General features: G+C 36.3%; 5 protein-coding genes across 8 annotated transcripts; 1 reads left to right on the forward strand and 4 right to left on the reverse strand.

Annotated features, from left to right (window-relative positions):
- Positions 1 to 170: 170 nt before the first annotated feature.
- Positions 171 to 3478, reverse strand: LOC106437696 (SPX and EXS domain-containing protein 3). 3 transcript variants are annotated; one of them, XM_013878636.3, is made up of 15 exons: positions 3344 to 3478; positions 2924 to 3047; positions 2674 to 2775; positions 2509 to 2591; positions 2328 to 2366; positions 2165 to 2257; positions 1964 to 2080; positions 1801 to 1896; positions 1594 to 1707; positions 1469 to 1522; positions 1353 to 1400; positions 1136 to 1286; positions 895 to 1060; positions 747 to 816; positions 171 to 670 (listed from the first exon to the last, which is right to left on the reverse strand). In XM_013878636.3, the coding sequence occupies exons 3-15, from the start codon at positions 2753 to 2755 to the stop codon at positions 389 to 391; spliced, it is 1395 nt and encodes a 464-aa protein (XP_013734090.1). In that variant the 5' UTR covers positions 2756 to 2775; positions 2924 to 3047; positions 3344 to 3478; the 3' UTR covers positions 171 to 388. The 3 variants fall into 3 exon arrangements, with proteins under 3 accessions (XP_013734090.1, XP_048630820.1, XP_048630819.1); XM_048774863.1 differs by having other exon boundaries at positions 3251 to 3367; XM_048774862.1 differs by lacking the exon at positions 3344 to 3478 and having other exon boundaries at positions 2924 to 3285.
- A 3506-nt stretch (positions 3479 to 6984) lies between these two features.
- On the forward strand, positions 6985 to 9515 carry LOC106441772 (traB domain-containing protein-like). Its single transcript, XM_013883539.3, has 9 exons — positions 6985 to 7309; positions 7836 to 7883; positions 7969 to 8028; positions 8209 to 8292; positions 8363 to 8467; positions 8568 to 8678; positions 8784 to 8884; positions 8969 to 9080; positions 9169 to 9515. The coding sequence occupies exons 1-9, from the start codon at positions 6995 to 6997 to the stop codon at positions 9295 to 9297; spliced, it is 1065 nt and encodes a 354-aa protein (XP_013738993.1). The 5' UTR covers positions 6985 to 6994; the 3' UTR covers positions 9298 to 9515.
- A 615-nt stretch (positions 9516 to 10130) lies between these two features.
- On the reverse strand, positions 10131 to 11416 carry LOC106441771 (high mobility group nucleosome-binding domain-containing protein 5). The gene has a single exon (XM_013883538.3). The coding sequence runs from the start codon at positions 10746 to 10748 to the stop codon at positions 10248 to 10250; it is 501 nt and encodes a 166-aa protein (XP_013738992.1). The 5' UTR covers positions 10749 to 11416; the 3' UTR covers positions 10131 to 10247.
- A 149-nt stretch (positions 11417 to 11565) lies between these two features.
- Positions 11566 to 15495, reverse strand: LOC106437693 (glutamate receptor 3.5). Of its 2 annotated transcripts, none has more exons than XM_013878632.3 (6): positions 14796 to 15495; positions 13257 to 14594; positions 12900 to 13177; positions 12738 to 12769; positions 12255 to 12664; positions 11566 to 12178 (listed from the first exon to the last, which is right to left on the reverse strand). In XM_013878632.3, exons 1-6 carry the CDS (start codon positions 14940 to 14942, stop codon positions 11726 to 11728), a joined length of 2658 nt encoding a protein of 885 aa, XP_013734086.2. In that variant the 5' UTR covers positions 14943 to 15495; the 3' UTR covers positions 11566 to 11725. The 2 variants fall into 2 exon arrangements, with proteins under 2 accessions (XP_013734086.2, XP_013734084.2); XM_013878630.3 differs by having other exon boundaries at positions 13257 to 14602.
- A 402-nt stretch (positions 15496 to 15897) lies between these two features.
- On the reverse strand, positions 15898 to 20300 carry LOC106437695 (glutamate receptor 3.7). Its single transcript, XM_013878635.3, has 7 exons — positions 19736 to 20300; positions 19326 to 19622; positions 17549 to 18873; positions 17162 to 17436; positions 17055 to 17086; positions 16474 to 16883; positions 15898 to 16399 (listed from the first exon to the last, which is right to left on the reverse strand). Exons 2-7 carry the CDS (start codon positions 19585 to 19587, stop codon positions 15938 to 15940), a joined length of 2766 nt encoding a protein of 921 aa, XP_013734089.2. The 5' UTR covers positions 19588 to 19622; positions 19736 to 20300; the 3' UTR covers positions 15898 to 15937.
- Positions 20301 to 21223: the final 923 nt, after the last annotated feature.

Raw genomic sequence — 21223 nt, forward strand, 5'->3', positions numbered from 1 at the left:
GATCCAAACCAAATCGCCAAAAGAACAAAACTCAAACCAAAAATTAAAATATTCCTAGTACCAAAAACTCGAACATGTACCCAAATGTCCATCCCTAGTGCTACACTTGTCCAGAGAAAAACATTTTAGTTGACTTGCACCTAAAGCAAGTGCCTGTACTGCATTTTAAGTTCACAAAACAGGTAATGTTTATATTATTCCAGTAGTCTATAAAAGTTACACATCTTTCTGTATACTAGAGAGTCAGTCTCTCTCTCTCTCTCTATTTCTCTGTAATAGAAGTTACAAGTTATAAAGTACAAAAGAAAGCGTACTTTGTATGTGCTTGTTGTTCAAAACTTGTTTCATACACCTCAGCAAAGAAACAAGAAAACCTGTGGCATTCTTCTTATACACCGAGGCTGTGACTATGTGCGAGTAACTTCTCCTGTTCGCCACCGTTATCGTTTTGGAGTGAAACAGGATTCGTCTGATGAGAAGTAGTACGCTTGGGGTTGTTGATCTTGTACCACACGTTCTCTATACGGAAAAACGCCCACTGGAACCGCCTGTAAATCTCCAGAAGAGTGATGATGAAGACCGTGATGTAGTTGTTACGTAGATGAGCTGATAGCTTGTATGTCCATGTCCACCTTAGTACTAGATTGCTTCCAATCACCCAAACATACACCTGCCAAGTTCACACTATTTAGCTAGTTTTAAGCATCAAGCAGTGTTTGGTTGACAGAAGAAACTTTTAGTTTTACCCAACGGCGGCCATAGAGAAGATGGGAGCAAAGATTTGGTTTGGTGAATTTGAAAATCCGAGTGAAGACACTACAAAGGCAAGGAAAGTGTTATGAGATCTTAAGCATGAATCCAAGAACTCTGTTCTTATATATACTCAAGTGTTACCTAAGATCCCAATCGCGTAAAACATCCCAAAAGAAGGAGAAGAAAGTGTTGGCGAGACCAGAGAGGATCCAAGCAGGTTGAATGGAGTAAGTCCATGTATCCTGATCGATAAAATACTTGAGTGCTGACAGAAAGATGACTGGCACTGCCGTTAAATACTTCCCAGCTGAAACCAAAAAAAGACAGGGCGGAGATATTACAAATCAGACAAAAGGATCAGTTTTATTTTTCTATTACATACCATTCCAGATGTTTGCAATGTCTTTGCTATCTTTGTACTGACGAATGCATTGGAACAGACGGAAAAGATAAGGTAGGACAAGAACCAAGGGTATTACAGCTGAATGACTCCCACAAACCGAATCTGCTTCAAACCATGCAACAGTAGCTACCTACATTGATTGAATCTATGAGATGGATAACTTGGTACTAAGGAAGAATATAGATAACTCACTGACCTGTCGATGGACCATACGACATACAGACCGCTCCAAATCGGACAGAACCTGCACATAAACGTAGTTGATGTTCGGAAACTAAATTCAAAACAAGAGATTAAAAAATATTGGGTTACCTTTGACAAAGAAGTCAGGATATCAGCAAGGAAGAAGTCTGAAAACGACACCGTCTGTTTTAAGATAACACCAAGTGAAAAGTTAGCAATCTTTTAACAAGAAAAAACAAAATGTATTCATGTACCTGAACAGGGAAGAGAATGCGCCAAAAAGTCCATAGCAAGTAGTAACGAGAGGACATGTAGAAGATATCGAAAGGGATGATGAGAATGATCACAGCAGAGAGATACAAAACAATCTGAAAAACATCAGAAAAAAAAGGTCAAAACTCTATGAAACAAAATGAATAAAAAAAGCTCTCTAAAAATAAGAGAAGATGCATCTATTACACTGGTTGAGAAGCAGCCAAGGACACATCTCCATGCGAGTATAGGTACAGATACGCAGTCATGCTAGTCAATATTATCGTCGTCATCCACCTAGCACACTGTGACACCAGTAGATTTTTAGAAATTCATTGGATAAAGATGGTCTTAACTAAGGAATTGTAATACCTTCCATATCTCTTTGTGACTAAGATGATCTGGTCCTAGATAAAATATTGCTGCATAATCGACTCCAGTTCGAGAAAACACCCACAGATTAACACCCCAGAGCCAAACCATCATTGTCTGAAAGTAAATGGAATATATATTAGAAGAATGAAACACACTTTTAAGGAGTTTTTGAGTTACTGATTTAGACAAAAGACTTACAATGAGAAGGAGAGGGTTGTAATACAGAAAGGTCTCATAGAAGAACAGTTCTCTTGTGTCTTGTCCCATTTTCATTACAGATTCCCATCCAATCTGCAAGTTTTTTAAACATGTTCATATAATGACAAAAGATCAACTATGGAGGCAAATCAAAATCTCCAACCTTTCCACAAACATAAAGACCACCAACATACAGAGCAACCTGGAGAATCAAGGTTTAAAATCTCAAATCAGTCCATTAGATTACACAGAAAAGGAAAAAGCCAAGCAAGAGAGCTCCTTTCTATGCATCACTGAAACATGCTACAAAATCAAAACTCTACTTGAGGAAAAAAAAACAAAACCTTGAGGCTGCTAAGGAGTAAAGGGCTTCGCAGTTTGGCAATTGTACCTAGTTGCATACTTGAGTTCTTCAAGTCATTCTCTCCTGTCAAAACCTTATTCTCAGTCAAATCATCTAACAGTTACTCTCTCTCTTGAAATCACTAAGCTCAGAGCTAATGGGTTACCAAGATTAGAGATGATGAGCCTACTTCCAGATTTGCGCAAGTGAGGATTGTTCACAGGCACAGAAAAGACACCTCCAAACATAGAGATTCCAAAAGCAAAACCTTCAATATACCAAAAAAAAATTCATCTATGACCAAATCGCAAACAAATGACATAGCAAAACCTAATCTCAGGAAGAAAGTCCACTAAATACAGTATAAATAGCCATGAAAGTGAATCACTTTCCCAAAGAAGAAGACAAATAGTTACCTTCCAAAAAGCAGGAAACTTTCACCGGTTGCTAAAACCCCCTAAGAAGAAGACAAATCAAACCTTTCCAAAACAGGAAACTTTTCACCAATTTGCTTCCTACCCTGAAGAAGAAGGAGCCACACTGCTCAACACGAACACAATTGCATCGAGATTATGTTAATCCCAATAGGGTTTTACCAAAAGAAAACTATTTTCAGGGCAGATTCTGGAACAATTAAAAAAAAAAAGATTCAATTTTTGAATTAAAAGGGAAAAGATTCAATATGAATCACAAAAAAGTCGATGCCTTTTAAAAGTGGATGAGAGACAGACGACGACTAAGACCTGAGAATTAAAACCCTCTTTGTATTCTAGCAGTCGCATTACCAAAGCCTCTTTACTTTATAACATTGCATTGAGTTTTGAGCTTAAACTTACGTTGTAAGAATTAATGAAGACTTTAAACGCAAACCCAGAAAATGAAGAAGTAATCAACCCTTGTTTAATTATACTAGTATTGTATATCTCCCCCCAAGAGAGAGACACGACTTTAAAAGAAAAAACAGTTAATTATGATTGATGACAACAATGAAGACTCTAGAAATGATCAATGACAGCGAGATTAACATAACAAAAAGCAATGTCTTTGTTGGAAGTCTTTGTTTTGGTCAACGGTTTTTACGTATTTGATTGACTTTAGCAATTCACTATGTCAGGTGTAAAACCTCCAAATAGGATACGCTTTAGAGTTTGCTCAAAAAAAAAAGGATACGCTTTAGAGTTTTTTTTTGTATAAATGTTGCAAAATCTTAAGGAAAATAATCCGGAAGTTGGTGATTTTAAATACAATCTGTATGTAATATATATGTACTCTCTATATGAGTATATGAGATATTTTACTTCCAAAAAATCTAATTTTAAAAGCATACTCACTCCGTTTCCGAAAAAAATATTTTAAAAAATATTTACATATATTAAAAATATAATAAATATATATATATATATATTTTATAATAATGATCAACCAATGATATTTAATCAATTCAAACATGCTCATTTAGAATATAATATTTTTTTAATATATACAAAATGCTTCTAAAATATATATAATCTAGTTTGTATAACAAGAAAAAAACTCTAGAAATTTACTTTGGAAACGGAGAAAGTATTACACAAAGCTTAATATTTTATTTTTTCACTAAGATTTTTAATAAAATTGATGAATATATTATAGTCATTTCTCACTTAATTAGTTCATCTTGTGTGTGCTTTTCTTAATTAGAAGAAAACTAAATGCCAAAAAATTTAAAAGACTAAACACAAAAAACGTAGAAAAAGAAGAAAAAATATAGTATTTGTTCTTCATAGAATTATAACGAAATTTCTATTGTTTATTTTTGTACAACCATGTTTTATTAGATAAAGCGATTGTGTGTTAACAAACATCACTATAGTCGAGAGATTATAGACAAAAACTATTGATTAAAAATTGGTTATCCTTCCTATTTAAAATGTTTATAATAATTAAAGTTGAAATTGAGGTATATATATTTTATTTTTATTTAAACTAATAGTAGTATATTATAGAGTAAATCTTATATATTAAAACAGAAGTCATGACTTCTTTTCATGTGTGATTTTTTAAATTTGGACCATTCTTAGAAAATATCTTATTTTACATAAGATCATTATTATATTTTTTAATATATTTATCTTTTTTATTTGAAATACAAATGAATATATTTAAAATGTTCTAACAAAATCTTTTTAAAATCTTCTTAGAATCTTTTTAAATTTACTTTAAAAAATTAGTTAGTTTTAATTTAAATTATCATAAAATATAATTACAAATTAAAATTGAATATAGTTTTGGTTTATAGACGAAAATTTAAATAAAATGAAATTAATTAATTTCACAAATACATATACAAATAATTTTTAAAGATTTTGTTAGAAATAAATATTTTTAATTTTAATTTTTTTCAAATTTGTTTTCTAATAAAATAAAAATCATGATTTTTTGATGAGTGATATTTTTATTTGGACCATCATTTAAATTTTATATTAAATGTATATCACTAATGCTAATATACATAATAATTTTAACTATTTTAATCATAATATCTTTTATTTAAAAAAAAATTAAAATTCTAACAAATCTCTTGAAAAAGATTATAATAAGATCTTAATTGTCATAAATTGAATATAATAATTATGTAAAACAAATATCTATATATATAAATAAGAAAATATATATCCGCACGGTTGTGCGGGTGGAAATCTAGTTTATTATATTAATTCGTTAGTCCTAAAAGTTGAGAAATGCTGTTAGTTCGTAATGGAGAGAAGTTATAGTGCATTTCGATATTTTTTATCTGATATATTAAGATACACGTATTTTTCTTGAAACTTTGGTTTTGTGAGATTGTGTAAGCGTTTAAGTTAAGAGTTTATTTATTTTATGTAAATTTGCCTTTGAGTAAGCAAATCCAATTTGAAAGATTCTGACAGGGAAAAAGGATTAAGTCAACGGCAACACCAAGATTTGTTGGTCCACGGGAAAAAGGATCTTTATTAGTTTGTTTGTTGATGTACAAAAAAATACAGATGACTCGATTGAAATTATTTACCATATGGTGAAGAACAAATGTCAAAACTAATACTCTATACCCTAAAGTTCCAATGTTTCATGATAAGATTCTCTGTATTTACTTCATTTTTTTTACTTGTTGACAATACAACATAATTTCCAATGTCTTATTGCAGTAAGAATGTATTTTCAGTTTTACACCCTCTTCATTCGATGGACTAGCTAGCTGTATGCTTTCTACATGGCCGAATATGAGATTCGGTGGACTTAAAACATGTTTTAAGAATTTTAATAAAAATATTTTTTTCCATAATTTGGAGATTTGTCTTATATAAAAAACTTCTAAAATTTTTGGAGGCTAATGTTTTATTAGACTATGCCCAAATTCGGTCCACTTTCTAACATGAGAAATATCTAGCGTGGAGATAAGTAGACTCTGCGTATTGTCTGTGATAAATGAGTGAGTCGTCTTGTCTTTTGAGATAAAACTGTGACATCAAATTGTCTCGGTGATCGAGTTTGAGAGATGAATGATTCTGCTCAGCCATTTTATTTTGTCTTTACATGTTTCTGGATGCTCGTTTTAATTAGTCTACAAAAACATAACTCAAGCCCAAGATTACCTACAAAGTTGTTTTGTTATATATCTTCCTATTGTAGCCAATGCTCGCCATGTTATAGTTTCATTGACACTAAATGTATACATTTGCTATCCAAATTTATTCCAGTTTTGCAGTTGACGCAGCTACAAAGAAGATTATGTTGGGACTGTTTTACCATGTTCACTTTGCGTCAAAGTCGTAGAAAATTGGGATCCCCCGCATATCAAAGAGAATGAGCCTATCTATGTAACCCCAAAACTCAACCCAACTATTATTCATTTCGAACGTTATGTAAATTACCTTGTAGAAAACCATACATATTAAACAAAGTTATCATTAATTGATTTTTGTGACTGACCGGAGAAAAATGTTACTACTTTTATTTAGTATCAAGTAAGATTAGGAAAATAGTTTTTACTAAAATGATATGAGTAGTCAGCAAATAACATAAAGATCTCCTCCCAAAAATTGACTGACATGTTCAGTTAAGGTATGTTCATGATTTTGCATCCCAAGTTATCGGATACTTAAAGATATTGCTGTTTCCTTTAGTTTTGACTCAGTTATTTTACTCAAATATTATCGCTTAACATTAATAAAAATGATAATACTAAACATTTTCCACAAAATATTCATTTTCCATTTTCCACAAAATATTCGTTTTCTTAATAGATCAGTAAAACATGTAAAATATAGGTAAAATAAAAAGATAAATTCTCAATTTATTAATAAAAAAATTCCACAAACCAGCATCGGAATCAATGAGATTTTATATACTTAATAAACTTTGGAATTAGAATTTACTAAAAAGATTTTGATTTTAGTATTCTTAAAAATAAATATATAAAGGGAAACTGTATAAGCGTTATATCAGCGTGGTCTAGCTACCTATCGTGAATGGAACCGACGTCAGTACTGTTGGAGGCGTTGGCTCAATCCGAAGATATATTCGTTTACGTATATGACTATAGCCACAACATACTGAATGTGGATAAGGAGGAGGATGAACATAGTGATTCCGGTGCACTGATAACCGGAGTCGTTTCGGTCGTTGACGCTAGTGACGATGATGATGGTGATTGTGCGGTGGAGACGACGAAGTTAGATCTGCCTGATGAATACGCAAAACGCGTTATGGTTCTTACGTGCAGTTCCACAGCGGACGGGGGATCGTGCGATGTGTACTTGATTGGCACTGCTCATGTATCTGAGGTATTTTCTGTAAGAGATTGAAACTTGAGGTACTGATACTGTGTAATTTGTTATGTAAAAAAGGTCTCCCTATCTTTACAAAAATATATATTTTAGAATTTTCACACATATTAATAAAATATATTAAATTTTAACTACAAATACATTATTTTTGTGATTAATTAATTTGTATAACTTTAACTAATCAAAATTCAATAAATAGTTAAAACAGTTACTTTTTTTTATAAGTTTGCAGTTTACCATGATTTTTTACTAAAAATTGTATCCAAAATTTATATTTTTGAAATATTTTTTCTTCTTAAAAAACATGGATTATGTAGGAACTGAGTGAGTATTAGCATTCATATGCAATAGTTTAGCTGTTTTCATCTTGTGACTTACTTTTGTTGTAAAAGATTGAAACTTGGGGACTGATTCTGTAATTTGTTGAAATGTTGGTGATGATGAATGATTGTAAACTAATTGCATGATGCATATGCATTGTTGTAGCTGTTTTGATCTTTGCGTTTTTGTTTTTGTATTGCAGGAATCATGTCGAGAAGTTGAAGCTATAGTTAGATTCATGAAACCAGAGGTTCTTCTTCTTTAATTACACTGTGGACTCTTTCATATATCTTTCTCTCACTCTCTCTAAGTACGTGTGGCTGATGAATTTGCAGGTCGTCTTCCTGGAGTTGTGTTTCAGTCGATTGTCTATTCTCACTCCTCAAGCTTTGAAGGTTTTGCTCCACATAACTCTTACAGCATCTTAACACTTGACTATATATAGTGTTCATTCATCATCTTCCCCTTCTTTTGCTAGAAGATGGCCCAGCTTTTTTTCTTCTAATGGGAATCATTGTCTACAGAATGTACTTAAGCTGTTATGTTGTGCCATGTTTTTGGATTTTTTTTTTCAGATTCCAACGGTGTCGGAGATGATAGAGATGTGGAAGAAGAACCACAACGCATTCGGAATAGCTTACGGATGGTTTCTTGCAAAGGCATGCTTCCTCGGTTTAATGGTAGCCTAAATTTTCATAATATTAATTTAAATCCTTTTGCTTATGTTAGGTCGCCAGCAAGCTTGATGTTCTACCTGGTGCTGAGTTTCGTGTGGCATATGAAGAGGCTCACAAATATGGTGGCAAGGTGATTCTAGGTGATCGTCTAGTACAGGTGATTCAAGAATATGTCTTCACAGTCTTATAAATCTTTCTCTTAAGGAATGTTATGCATTGGTTTTTCAATCAGTTGACCTTGGGTTTTGTTGAAGCAGATCACGTTGAAGAGAACGTGGGTTAAGATGTCTCTATGGCACAAACTTAAGTTCTTCGGATTAGTGTTTCAAGCTGTGTATTTACCGAGCCCTGAGCAACTTAAGAAGATGGTAAAAAGTCTTTGCTTCCTTCTTACTTCGCTCTCTTCAAAGCTTTTGCGATCCAGCCAGTTCAAATATTGAGTTAGTGTTGATTAAATTGTTTGGTCTTTTTAGCTAAAAGCTATGAACGATGTGGATATTGTGACGTTGGTGATTCAAGAAATGAGCAAGCAGTTTCCATCTCTCATGGATACACTTGTGCATGAGCGAGACAAGTTAGTATTGTATTCCTCTCTCTATGTCGCTCCTAAAGTCATCATGATGATTTTTTTTGCAAATTGTTGCATTATGTAACTCAGGTACATGGCATGTATGTTGTCAAGAGTTGCAAGTGAGCATAGCTCGATTGTGGCAGTTGTTGGTAGAGGGCATCTTCAAGGGATCAAAAAGAACTGGAACCAACCTATAAAGGTTAGTCACAATCTTTTTTTTTTAATCTCGAGTTCATTATTACATAACAGACGCTGAGCTAATCGTTACTGTGCAATGGTATTTATAGATGAAAGATTTGTTGGAGATACCGAAGAATGCATCAAAATATACAGCTAAGTATATTCTCAAGTCGCTGACGGTTGCTGTCGTCGGGATAGCTATAGGCTCACGCTTGTATCTTTCCACCAGAAGTTGAGTTATCTTCAAGGCAAAGAGAGCTTTTCAGGGGGGCAATAAAAATTAGGCTAAGTAAGTGTTATGATTATATAGATTTTTAGTAACTATTCTCATGATATTATTTATTTTTGGTTTAGCGGTTGAAATCATTTCATAACAATCATTACAAAAAAAAAATTCTATCCTCTCCCATGTAAAGAATAGTAGTAGTAGTAGTAGTAGTAGTTGAGTCATGATTGTAAAAAATTCTATCCTCTCGAATACTTTTGTAAAGAATTCGAGATTAAAGTAGTAGTAGTTAAACTCAAGTAAAAATCATTAAAAATCTCGAATTCTTTACTTGAGTCATTTTTGTTCTAGGGCATAAAATATGAAACCAAAAACTAGAACCAATTCAAAATAACCTGGTTTGGTTTTGCATATGGCCAAATTCGCCATTGTTCTTGCACAAGTACATTTTTATTTTTCTTAAAGGTTTGAATATATTTTTAAGGTTTTGGATATTTCGCGTAATAATTACCATATCCAAAAACTTTTTTGAGTATTTACCAGTTCTCAAAATTATTAACCGAACAAAACTCTTATCATTCTTAAATGAATCCAAATTCCTCGGATTTAGTCAGTTCAGAGTTTCCCTATTTTTGGGGATATTCCTGAATTTGAATTTGTTCATGAAAATCGAAATAGTCAGATTTCTTTGCACACAAGATCCATAAATAAAAAGAAAGTTGTTCTTGTTTGTTACTTTCTTTTCTAACCTTTCTCGTTGTAACTTGTAAGCAGTTCTATATTATACTGGTTTTCATGCAGATGTAGACGAGTATTAGTTTAAGAGTTGCTCAAAAGAAGAAACTAAACAGATCATAAATTTTCATTAAGCTGTTTACTTGTAGAACAAGAAACATTATGACAAGACAATCACAAAAGAAAAGTAAACTAAAATGGAATGGAATGGCTAAACCAACCAAATCAAGAAACTATATCCATTTCATTCTCTCCTTCTCTTGCTTTCTTTTTTCCATCTTCAACATTATCATCATCCTTTGTTTCTTCTCCATTCTTCTCTTCTTCTTCACCATTCGTCATAGCTATATCTTCCGCTTCACCCTTTGCCTCTTCGTATTCTTCTTTGTTTCCTCTTTTACTCTCTGCTTCCGATGAAATCTCCTCCGTAGATGCATCATCTCCTCTTCCTTGTGATCTCTCTTCCTTGGAAACCAAATCAGGATGCTTAAAGAACAAATACATATGAGAATCTTCTTTCACTCCTAAATCTATCAGCTTCATTTCATCTTCATCATCCTTAACCAATCTTCTACTCTCCTCTTCATCCTCGACCACAAGTATCAAACGCTTCACCGATAGTTTCACCTCCGTTGCAATCTTCTCCTTTAGTTCCTGCACCGTAGCACTCTCATTCACCTCGGCATCTATAAATGTACCCGTTATTATCTCCACATTTACTTTCATTGCTTCAACAATCTCTCCACCAAATCTTGTGGTTTTGATTGTTAAGACAAAGATTCATCTCTTCTGTTTTCTTTGTGATTTACCCTCTCTCTTTTTTTTTTTTTTTTTTTTAATTTCAAGATCTTGTTTTGTATGAGAAAACATGAACTAACCAAACACAACTCATGCTATTTTCGTTTTTGAGTATTTTGTTTGATTTCATGGTAATTAGTATCTTGTTTTTAAATCTTATTGCGGATATCTTGCAACGAGGATTTTTAATATATTTTGACTGAGTAGCATTCTTAAACAAATTTCCACCTCAAGTTTAGGGAACTAATTAACAAAGTCGTTATGATTTAGGACTTGAAATAAAGCTAAACAACATAATTTACACACAAAGCAAAACAAGAAGATAATCAATGAAAAAGTCTAACAAAATAATTAACGATGAGGCTTAGACAATCAAATCAACTATTATAAAGGCTAAAAAAGCTTAGCAAATATGAGAAAAAACACTGGGTCATTTGGGAAGCAATTGATTAGCAAACTAAAAACCTAACTATGATGTAAGACCAACCACTTTTCTCAACCATACAACATAGAAACTCACAGTTGCAGTGACAATCTTAGCAAGACTCTCACTCTTTCTCTCTGTTTTAAAAGAGAGACTGCAACGATTTTTTTAGCTGTTGGCTATGGTACTGACCAAACTCAACCAGAAAAAAAAAACAAAAGACTAAGCTGATAATTTATATTGAGTTGTGATCTTGCCAAATTCAAAGGTAAATTGTTTGGTAAGGTGATCATTCCATTCAAACATAAAACACAGCCATGATGTTTACCAAAAACACTACCTTAACAACTTGTGTGATAAAATCTTTCTAAGTTAAGGTCCATTACAAAATCTTATGATAAAATCTATTTACATTTGTAAGTAATGCTAAATCTTATTTAAACAAATTGTGACTCCTTTCATCTATATTCTAACTCAATCTCTATGGAGTTTCAGCTGAGCTTTGGCTAGCTTTGAGTTTCTTACTGCTCTTCTGCTTAAGCATCTCCTTGATCTCTACTTCTCTCTTATCCACAACCTTAATCAAGTCCTTGAAACTTCCTGCCCTCAAACTTCTCCCTGATCTAGAAGAACTAGCTTCTTCACTCACCCTTAACTCATCACTCTCTTCCTCTGGTCTTAACCCTTGGCATTGCCAGAAAACTTTCCAGCAGAAGAGGGTGAGCGCAATGAACCAAACTATACCACATATTAAGAACAGTCCCCAGAAACTCTGTACCGAGAGTTGATAGTTCTCTGTGTCTGCAATCTGCACTGAGCATTCGTGACTGTACGTAAGCCATTTCTTGCGGATTTTCTCCAGCTTTCCTTCTTCAGACAGCTGCAGGATCGCCGTTGACATGTCCACAGCTAGAGGAGAATCTCTCTGGAAAGCCTGAAACAATCCATAACCAAAAAGTTCATTAAGAGAGCCAACAAAATGAGTTGAAGCCAAACCGGTTTTTACATACAAATCCCCAGCCTGTCCGGGTGAACTCCTGTCCAACAGTACGAAACTCGCAGTTGCTGTTTGACAACAAAGCTTTGATGTAAGGAAGCTCGTCGACTATGGCTGCTACACCACCGCCTCTGGGACCAAGTTGAAGAGCAGAGAGATAGTCTTCTTCGTTTTTAAGCGGAATAATTCTTGATGGAGCTATGTTAAGTTCATTGACCAGATACTTGTACGCAAATGTACCGTCCTGGACTCCAATGGGTTCGCTGCTGGTTATTAGACTGTCCATTCCTTCTATCCGAGATGTTAGCTGTTGGACGGTGAGGATCGAAGTGAGACTGGCCGTGTAGCTTGAGTTGATGATCAGAACCACAAACAACCATATGAGTAGCACAAATCTCCCCAAAGTGCTCACCGTGTTCTCCCCTGAAAGAATAAGAATATAAAAAACTCGAAAACTTGATGTTTTGTAGGTTCCAGTTTGTAATGGAGTACGTACTGTGAGAGAAGAACATTGTTGAGAAGCTAAACCTGCAACGTTGAAGTGGCAAAGCTTTAGTGCTTCAGTTTAAACTTATGAGTTTTTGTTTTAATTTACTAATTGTTTTGTGTTTTTTTTTCTCATCTTTGTCACATCTTATGTCAAGAGCTTGGGACTAACCAGAAAACTGTGATGATTTGACGCCTAGGAGGTCCACGAAACTCTTCGTTAAACCGGTGTTCAAGAATCCAAATGATGGCTCCCACAAAGAGGAAAAGGAGTCCGGTCACAGCCCACATCTCCACAGTGAATGGCTTCAAGAAGGACCATGGACTAGTCTTGGCTCCCTTCACTGGAGCTACCACCACAAGCCCTGATTCCATAAATGGCTGCGTAAAATCTACAAACTTGGTTCTGTTTGTAACAATTGTAATATCCCCAACAGCTACATCAAAATTCTAAAGACATAAAAGAAGAGAGGTTAGTATAGTATCCATGTACTTGATTTGAGTAACTGATAGAAGAAGCAACACTCACATTTGAAGCAACTTCATTTACGAGATTGTCATATGAAGGGTTTCTCTTCCCGTCCCCATATAGTATATAAGTCCGTGGGACGGGGTACGGAAGCAACTCAACCGCAGCTTCAAAGATGTCTATGCAATATCCTTTAACACCAAGCTGGTTCTTCTCCTCAGACGCATAGTTTTTGTAGCTCACACGGTTAGGCACGCCGATTTTGAGTGGCTCTCCATTGTCAGGGAATACCCAACCTCGAGGTGGTTTTGTTACTCCTCCTGGCCATATGATCTCATTAAGACGTTGATGTTCTGCAGATGTGTTTGGAGGCTTAGAGTAGAATGTCTCAGGAGGCTCTACTGAGAAGCCTGTATGATTCGACCAGTAGCCAACTCTCTTTGGATCTCTACTGTTTATGTTTACAACGTCGTATGCTGGATTGATCCGGTTTTTCTCTAGATCAAACTGGATCGGTCCGGTCAGACCTGTATAGTTCATGTCATGAATGACCTGGAGGAACCTCTCTCCTTCATTGAAGACGCTAAGTGCTGAGAACTTAATGTTGGTACCGTTGGTTTTCCTCAGATTAGGATCACTGGAGAAAGTCACTCTGTTGCCTTGGCTGAAGAAAACATCGAGAGCACGAGCTACCAACCAAACATTATCATAAGCATACATTGCATAAGAGTTGAAGCCATCATCACCTCCTGAACTCTCCTTGGATCTAAGGCTTTTCCATCTTGCTTTAAACCGTCTCTTCTCGTTACTCTCAGGTGTGTAATGGCGAAAAGCAACCACTCCTTGCAAGAGATCCATAGTGTTGGGATCCAACCGTGAATCCAAAGCTGTAAGAAGCCAATCAGTGGCGATCCAGACATAGCCACTTCCCATCATCCCAAGAGACTTGGCGACAGAGAAAACGTTTAAACCAGAATCAGGATTCACATGAACAACAAAGATGCGAGATTCCATCAGATTAACAGAAACCAATAAGTCACGGAGTGAGCTGTTATCTGCACCAGGTCTAAAAGCAGCCTTGTAAGAGATCTTGGCACGTTTCTTAGCTAAAGCATCGCCTAAGACAGAGATCCCGTTCCTACCATACTCATCATCAACAAAGATTGCAACAACTTCTCTCCATCGGCAATAGGATACAAAATCCGCGACTGCGTTCATCTGGAAGTAGTCGTTCTGTGTGGTTCGAAGGAAGTAAGGGTATTGTAGTGAAGAAAGCGTCGGGTCAGTCGCTGCAAATGACAAGAGAGGTACATGGAGCTCATTAGCTACATGGGAGATTAAGTGACCGATTCCTGAAGATTGTGGACCAATGGCTGCAACCACCTTGTTCTCCATTACCTGCAAAGCTACACAATACGACAATATATCACCAATCTCCTTCAACATATCCAAATACCAATAAGAGATTTATGAACACAACAAGCTCTAAGACAATAGTAGGATAGAATCATTAATCTACTACTAAACCCACAGCTTCATTGAGGGGTTTTCAGTTTTTTCACAAGCAACTTTACTGGCATAGTAATATGAAAAAAGTACCTCCCATAGTGCCAACAAATCCACTACAGTTTGAGTCATGGAAGACAATATTGAGCTTGGTTCCCCTGAGAATATTCTGGTCAGCGTTAACGTCTTCAATGGCCACCATAAACGCGGGTTTAGCTGCTCTTCCAATGAAAGAATCATAAGTAAACAGAGCTCCAACGTTGACAGAGCTGGGCCGAGAAGAAAAAGAAGAGTTTCTTAAAAAACTTTCTCTACCAGCACCTTCTGTCAGCAAAACCCAAAAGCCAGAAACACATAGGAACATAAGTCCCATAGTAACACCACTAATCATCACGCAAAATCCCATCTTTTCGGATTCTCGAACCAAAAAGAACCGATTTTTACAGGCTCGTGATATTAATCATATGATGATTCGGAGTCAGAAGAAAGAAAAGAAACCCAATCGAAGAGGCACTGACGACCATTAAAATCAACGTCAAAAGAAAAGAATGGGCCAGACAAGAAGACAAAAGGTGTCATGACAACTTGCTGAACATTGAATCAAAGACTAAAATTTTACATACATGAAAAATGTATGTGTATGAACTGTTGGATTCTGTACAGATCAATGGCCACATAAAACACAGAACTGAAACTATCTCAGAGATGGTTCAGAAAGAAACAACGGAACTAATAATTAAATTTAACAAATAAAAGACTTATCATTAAATAATTCAGTTCAGCGAGCAGAACGCCATGGATGATGGCAATAAAATAATGTAAATAAAACATAAAATAGCAAATAGTTGGTCAGACAAAACAAGATAGCATACCAAAAACATGTAATAAGATAAAAGCTCCAACAAACAAGTTGGATACAAAAAAATCATGAGCTCATGCTTGTCAGAACGTGGCAATTATTATAGACATTAAAAAAAAAATTATTATAGACATTAATATAATAAATCACAAAAAGAAAGAAGATTGACCAAAAAATGAAATAGTTTATAAGAATTGTTGGTAACTCTGAAATATATGTATATAGCTACAATCATGTTAACAATCATTGGCTCTTGCCCCCTTTTATTTGCCAAGTTACAATCAAATCTAATGAACAAAGATTGGAATGTTGACTTGCATGTTAGTTCATATCTAATAACATTACAATTTTCTTTCTATAAAGTGGAATCTACTCATCAATTTTGTCGTACCTCAGGATAAGCTTGAACTTCAACAACATGAGATGGGTTGTCAGAATCATTACTCCTTCTGAACATTCTCTTGATAGCTTCTTCTTTCTCATCCACAAACTCCACGAAACCGAACACCAGTTCCTTTAAACGCATAGTAGGAGAAGACGACCAAGAAGCGAGCGGCATCGAGCTAGTACGCTCCATCCTTCTGTACCGCACAAACTGGCGTACCATCCTGAAAACAAACACCAAAAGCGCAGAGACCGAGATTGCAATGCAGACAAGGTACAACCCTTTGAAGCTCTTGAGATGAAGCTGGTTTGGCTCTGGGTTCCCATCTGATTTCTCTGCGCAAGTCTTCTTGCATAACCATTTCTTCCGAATATCTTGCAATTTTCTCGTCTCGGAGAGTTTCAAGATCGCTCTTGACATGTCTATAGCCAGTGGAGAATCTCTCTTAAACGCCTGTTGAACAAAAAAAAAGATCTCAAATTTTTTTGTACTCTTCTGATTAAGAGAAGCATAATAAATGTACTTACAAATCCCCAACCACGGTGCATAAAGGGATCTCCGACAATCTTGAAACCCGTCCGTTCCGCAAGAAACAATTCAATGTAAGGGAGCTCGTCAACAATGGCAGCTACTCCTCCGAAAGCGGTTGGTCCTAGCTTTAAAGCTCTTTCATACTCCTCCGTCGAGTCAAGTGGGACCAGCCTAGACCGAGCCATGCCGAGACTGTAGGTTAAGTACTCTAAAGTGAACGTCCCAGCCTGGTAACCGATAGGCACCTCACTTGCCCGCAAGCTGTCAATGCCGGTTATGGCAGAAGGAAGTTGTAGGACTGTGAGGATTGAGGTGAGGTTCGCTGTATAGCTCGCGGTAAGGACCATCAATAAAAAGAGCCATACAATCATCACTAGTCTAGCTTGATTGCTTATCGTATCTTCCTCTGTTGACAGAACAAGACAAAGCAGCAAGATCGCAGTTATGAGTTGATAGAGAAAACAAATCTAGAGTCAAATGTGTATCAGACAGATTTGGAAATCTAACTCTATCAAACTTTTATTTTTCGCTTGCTTGGCAGTGCTAAAGAAAGATGGATAAGACTAAGACTACTCACGATTTCTCTTGAAAAGAGTTGAGAAGCTAAACCTGCAAAACAAATCAGACTAGAAATGTCAGAGAAACACCCAAGAATGAACTATGAATATTACGAGCTGGACTTACAAGATCATTGTGATGAGTTGTTTACGGGGTGGCCCTCTGAAATCTTCATTGATGCGATGTTCGAGGATCCAAATGACTACTGCAATAATCAGGAATGAAGCTAGAACAACACACCATAATCGAATGGTGAAGGGTCTCAGAAAGATCCAGGTCGGATTGTCGTCGTTAGTAGGAATCACCACAACAAGGCCTGTGGAAGCATATGGCTGCGAGAAATCTACTAATTTCGACCTGGTTGGGACTATTGCAAAATCCCCAACAGCTGCATCATATACCTGAAAACAGAGGAATAAAAGAAAAAAACAGGGAAATGCCCAACCATAATCTCAGTCAGTGATCCATGAGGCTTTTGCAATCAGTTTGTACACTTTTGAAGTGGGTACTTACGCCATCCGTGACCATTTGAATAATGTGTTTGTAATTAGGACTTGAGTGGCCATCCCCAAATGACTCAAATATGTAAGGAACACTGTAAGGGACAAACTTCAGCGCTTCCTTGAAAATGTCAATGCAAAGTCCTTTGATCTGATGGCTACTGTTATTTTCTTCGGTCACAAACTCGACAAAGCTCACTCTGTTCGGGACAACAATCTTCAGTGGACTTGCAGAGTCTGCAATGACCCAACCACGCGGCTTTTCACGGCCACCACCAGGCCAGGTTATGTTACCAAGCTTTTCATCAGAAACAAAGCCAGTCTTCTTATGTGTGTGTCGAGAATCTGGGGGTACAACTGAAAATCCTCCATTTCTAGACCAGAAACCCACAGTATTTACACCGGTTTTGCCTACATTGATGATCTCATAGTCACAGCCAATGACATTTCGACCAGAACCAAACCGAACGTGACCGGCTATACCAGTGAAGTTCACCTGCAGAAGTTTCTCAAGTAGTATCTTCCCGCTATTGAAAATTTTGACTCTCTCCAGGTGCAGTTTAGTTCCTTCTGCATGAATTAACTTCTCGGAGTAAGAGAATGTTATGTTGATTCCTTCATTCAGCATTTTCTCGATGCCGTATGCGATCGTCCACACTGTATCATACGCATGCAACGCGTAGGCGTTCATTGATCCGTTGCTTTTTAGTTTATGTGTGAATTGGTGCATCTTTACGGATTCTGGGATGTGTTGACGAAGCCCCACTACACCTTCAAGACGTTTTAAAGTACCTTTGTCACTCAACGAAGAATCTAAGGTAACGGAAAGCCAGTCTGTGGCGAGCCAAACGTATTCACGGGTCATCATACGCAGCTTTTGCGCTATCCTAAAGATTCTGAGCAACGGGTCAGGACCAAAATGAAGAACATAGACTCGAGGACCGAGGGACTTGGATTTTTTCAAAGCGTCAGTAACGGAGCCTTCATCAGAATGCACTGAGAGCGGCACTTTATGGGAAATTCTGGATCTTTTCTTGTACAGTTCATCATCTAGAGCAGAAACTCCGTTTCTTCCGAGCTCATCATCTGAGTATACTGATATCACCTCTTTCCATCCGTGAAAAGTGATAAAATCCACAAGGGCGGACATTTGGTGGGCATCATCAGGTGTAGTCCGAAGAAAGAAGGGAAACTGGAGGGCAGAGAGAGTTGGATCGGTTGCTGCAAATGAGACGAGAGGAAACTGGAGCCCTTTGGCAATATCTGACAATGTATGGGCGATGGAAGATGAAAGTGGACCAATCATAGCCACCACTTCTTTCTCAAGAACTTTAAAAGCTGCAAAAAAAAAAAAACCACTCGAACTTAAACCAGGCCATTACTGATAAAACCAAAGTTATGCTTCCAACATATGTTCTAGTAAGGAACAGCCTGTACTGGGTCTGACTGAGTTCTATCTATTATTGGCATTTGGAAACCCAAAATAAGTACCCATAATAACAGGTTCAACACATAATAGATGTGTCAATCATCACGGATGCATCTTATGTGAGCTTATCAAACGCCACTTTAGTATTGCTCTTCTTTCAATAACTATATTTGGTCCAGATGTCAGCTCCTACCATATAATTAGAAACTAGTGTAAATCGCCTTTGATACCATAAAATGAGGAATAATCCACTTTGAACCAAAACTCTACACTAAATAAAGCCCACAAGTTTCTAATGGGGCCATGGACGAGAGTACACAAATGAATGACAAAAAAGGAACTAGAAGAACAGTTATGGTACCTCCGAATGACCCATGAAAGACATTGCAGGAAGATTCCTCCATAAACAGACGCAGCTCCGTTTCTTTGAGAACGCTTCTGTCAGCGTTCACATCAGAGACAGCTTCCTCGAGAGCCACTTTAGCAGCTCTGCCGATAACGGAGTCAAAAGTGAAAACAGCACCGAGGTTCACCACTTTAGGCCTTTGACAACCCACTGGAACCACCAGAATGGCTACGATCAGTGCCATTATAGGCACAGATGGATCAATGCTCAGTCCCATCACAAGAACAGGAGAAAAGAAATCAACTTTGTGACCTGTAGAAAATTAGGAGAAAATCAAGAAAAGATCTAAGCGAGGAAGGAGCAACTCAAATTGAGAAAGAAACTAAGAAAAGGTAACAATGCGGATATGAAGAAAGAGTTATTACCAGTTCATGTAAGAAACAAGCAAGCAAAAACAGAGCAACAGTTCAACAGTAAGAAGTTATTTTCTCTTTCTTTCTTTTTTTGACAAACTTCGGGTTCTCTGAGGAATATAAGCAAACACTTTGCAGGCATAAGCTGGAAAAAAAAGTGAAAATTTTACGACAAAGCAACGAATTATTAATCAGCAAATGTCAAGGAACCATTGATTGGACAGGAGACAGATTCCTAAAGGGATAGAAAACCCAAAACCCCCAGAAAGTCATTTTCTTCTTTTCTTTTCTTCTCGTATCAAATCGAATAGAAGAGATTGAGAACACAGACAAAAATATGTAAGGAAAAAGTGAGAGAGAAAGAGGAAAAACGATTTAGTCAAAAAAAAAAAAAAAGAGGAAAAACGATCGACTGAAGAGCTTTTTTTTTTGTTTGTTCGAGCTATGAAGTCATATCTGTTGTATATTGTTTAGTCAAAGCATCCGTTATAACCCGTGGGCCCATTTGTAGGCCCACAACTAACGGCCATTACTGCTAACTTTTAGTTAAGAAAATCTGATTAAATTTATTGTTAATCAACAAAACACGTTTCTACATCTTTGACAACCTCTCCATGTTCCCTCCAAAGAAACTCTGACAACCTTTTTCCCCTATGGGTGTCCACGTTCTACCAGTGGGACTATGAGAGTTTCGAGTTCTGTTCGAAAATGTAAGTGGAGCTCGTAGATGTTAATAGCCTCCTGTGACTAACTAGACGACGAAATTGGATGTATTAGTCGTTACTACATAAGACATGCAGAGTGGTACCACCGATGGGTTAGTCGTACAACGGACTGAGTTCAACGTAATATTTCAAAATTTCCGTGTTCGTCTCGTCTCATCTACCACAACTAACTAAAGGGTGCTTAATGTCAAGTTCATAATCCTCGTGGAAGAAGGAAAATAAATTAACAAAGGAAAATAAAATCAATTTACTTGTGAAGAACGTATAGTTTTGGGTCACATATAAGAACAACCAAGTGGCTTTTGAACAACAACAAAAATATATTGACTACTTGCATATTATATTATGTAATTCATTTTATTTTTCTTTCTTGGGGTGCCGAATTTTAAGGAGATATTTTATTGGAAGAGTGGGGAATAATTTGCAAATGACGACATAAGCCAATGGCAGTGTATGCAACTAGCGAAGTCGTGTTGCTACCCAATCGCATTACTCTTGCCCCCATTGTATACCTAGTAGCTCTTCCTAACGTCGGTGATAATTCTTCTCCGCAATAAAAATCAAATTACACACACAAGCTAATCAACTGGCGTTGATCATCCCGGTTTGTTCTAGTTTGAGTCCATTTTTTAACACTGATTATTAAAAGAGAACGGACTCCACCCAAAACTAAGAGGATGAGTCAAGAGTTGTGATTACAGAGTACTGTTTTAGCAATGAAGTTAGCCAAAGCATTCAGACATCTTGCGATAAAGGTGAAAAACAAGAAGAAAAT

This window comes from Brassica napus, chromosome A3 (genome assembly GCF_020379485.1).
Source record: "Brassica napus cultivar Da-Ae chromosome A3, Da-Ae, whole genome shotgun sequence".
NCBI lineage: Eukaryota > Viridiplantae > Streptophyta > Magnoliopsida > Brassicales > Brassicaceae > Brassica > Brassica napus.

Bases quoted from the DNA above. Each gene is read 5' to 3' on its own strand.
- LOC106441771 (XM_013883538.3), bottom strand. From the start codon at position 10,748: ATGAAAGTAAATGTGGAGATAATAACGGGTACATTTATAGATGCCGAG.
- LOC106441772 (XM_013883539.3), top strand. From the start codon at position 6,995: ATGGAACCGACGTCAGTACTGTTGGAGGCGTTGGCTCAATCCGAAGAT. The intron at 8,679-8,783 runs GTAAAAAGTCTT...TGGTCTTTTTAG, and splicing joins CTGAGCAACTTAAGAAGATG to CTAAAAGCTATGAACGATGT. The intron at 8,885-8,968 runs GTTAGTATTGTA...TATGTAACTCAG, and splicing joins CTTGTGCATGAGCGAGACAA to GTACATGGCATGTATGTTGT.
- LOC106437693 (XM_013878630.3), bottom strand. From the start codon at position 15,108: ATGGGATTTTGCGTGATGATTAGTGGTGTTACTATGGGACTTATGTTC. The intron at 13,178-13,256 runs GTGAGTGTTGCT...TTATGTCTTTAG, and splicing joins TAAATGAAGTTGCTTCAAAT to AATTTTGATGTAGCTGTTGG. The intron at 12,665-12,737 runs GTACGTACTCCA...TTATTCTTTCAG, and splicing joins AACAATGTTCTTCTCTCACA to GGGAGAACACGGTGAGCACT.
- LOC106437696 (XM_013878636.3), bottom strand. From the start codon at position 2,755: ATGTTTGGAGGTGTCTTTTCTGTGCCTGTGAACAATCCTCACTTGCGC. The intron at 1,897-1,963 runs GTATTACAATTC...CTGGTGTCACAG, and splicing joins GTCACAAAGAGATATGGAAG to TGTGCTAGGTGGATGACGAC. The intron at 1,708-1,800 runs GTGTAATAGATG...GATGTTTTTCAG, and splicing joins CCTTGGCTGCTTCTCAACCA to ATTGTTTTGTATCTCTCTGC.
- LOC106437695 (XM_013878635.3), bottom strand. From the start codon at position 19,587: ATGGGACTGAGCATTGATCCATCTGTGCCTATAATGGCACTGATCGTA. The intron at 17,437-17,548 runs GTAAGTACCCAC...CTCTGTTTTCAG, and splicing joins TTCAAATGGTCACGGATGGC to GTATATGATGCAGCTGTTGG. The intron at 17,087-17,161 runs GTAAGTCCAGCT...TTTGTTTTGCAG, and splicing joins CAACTCATCACAATGATCTT to GTTTAGCTTCTCAACTCTTT.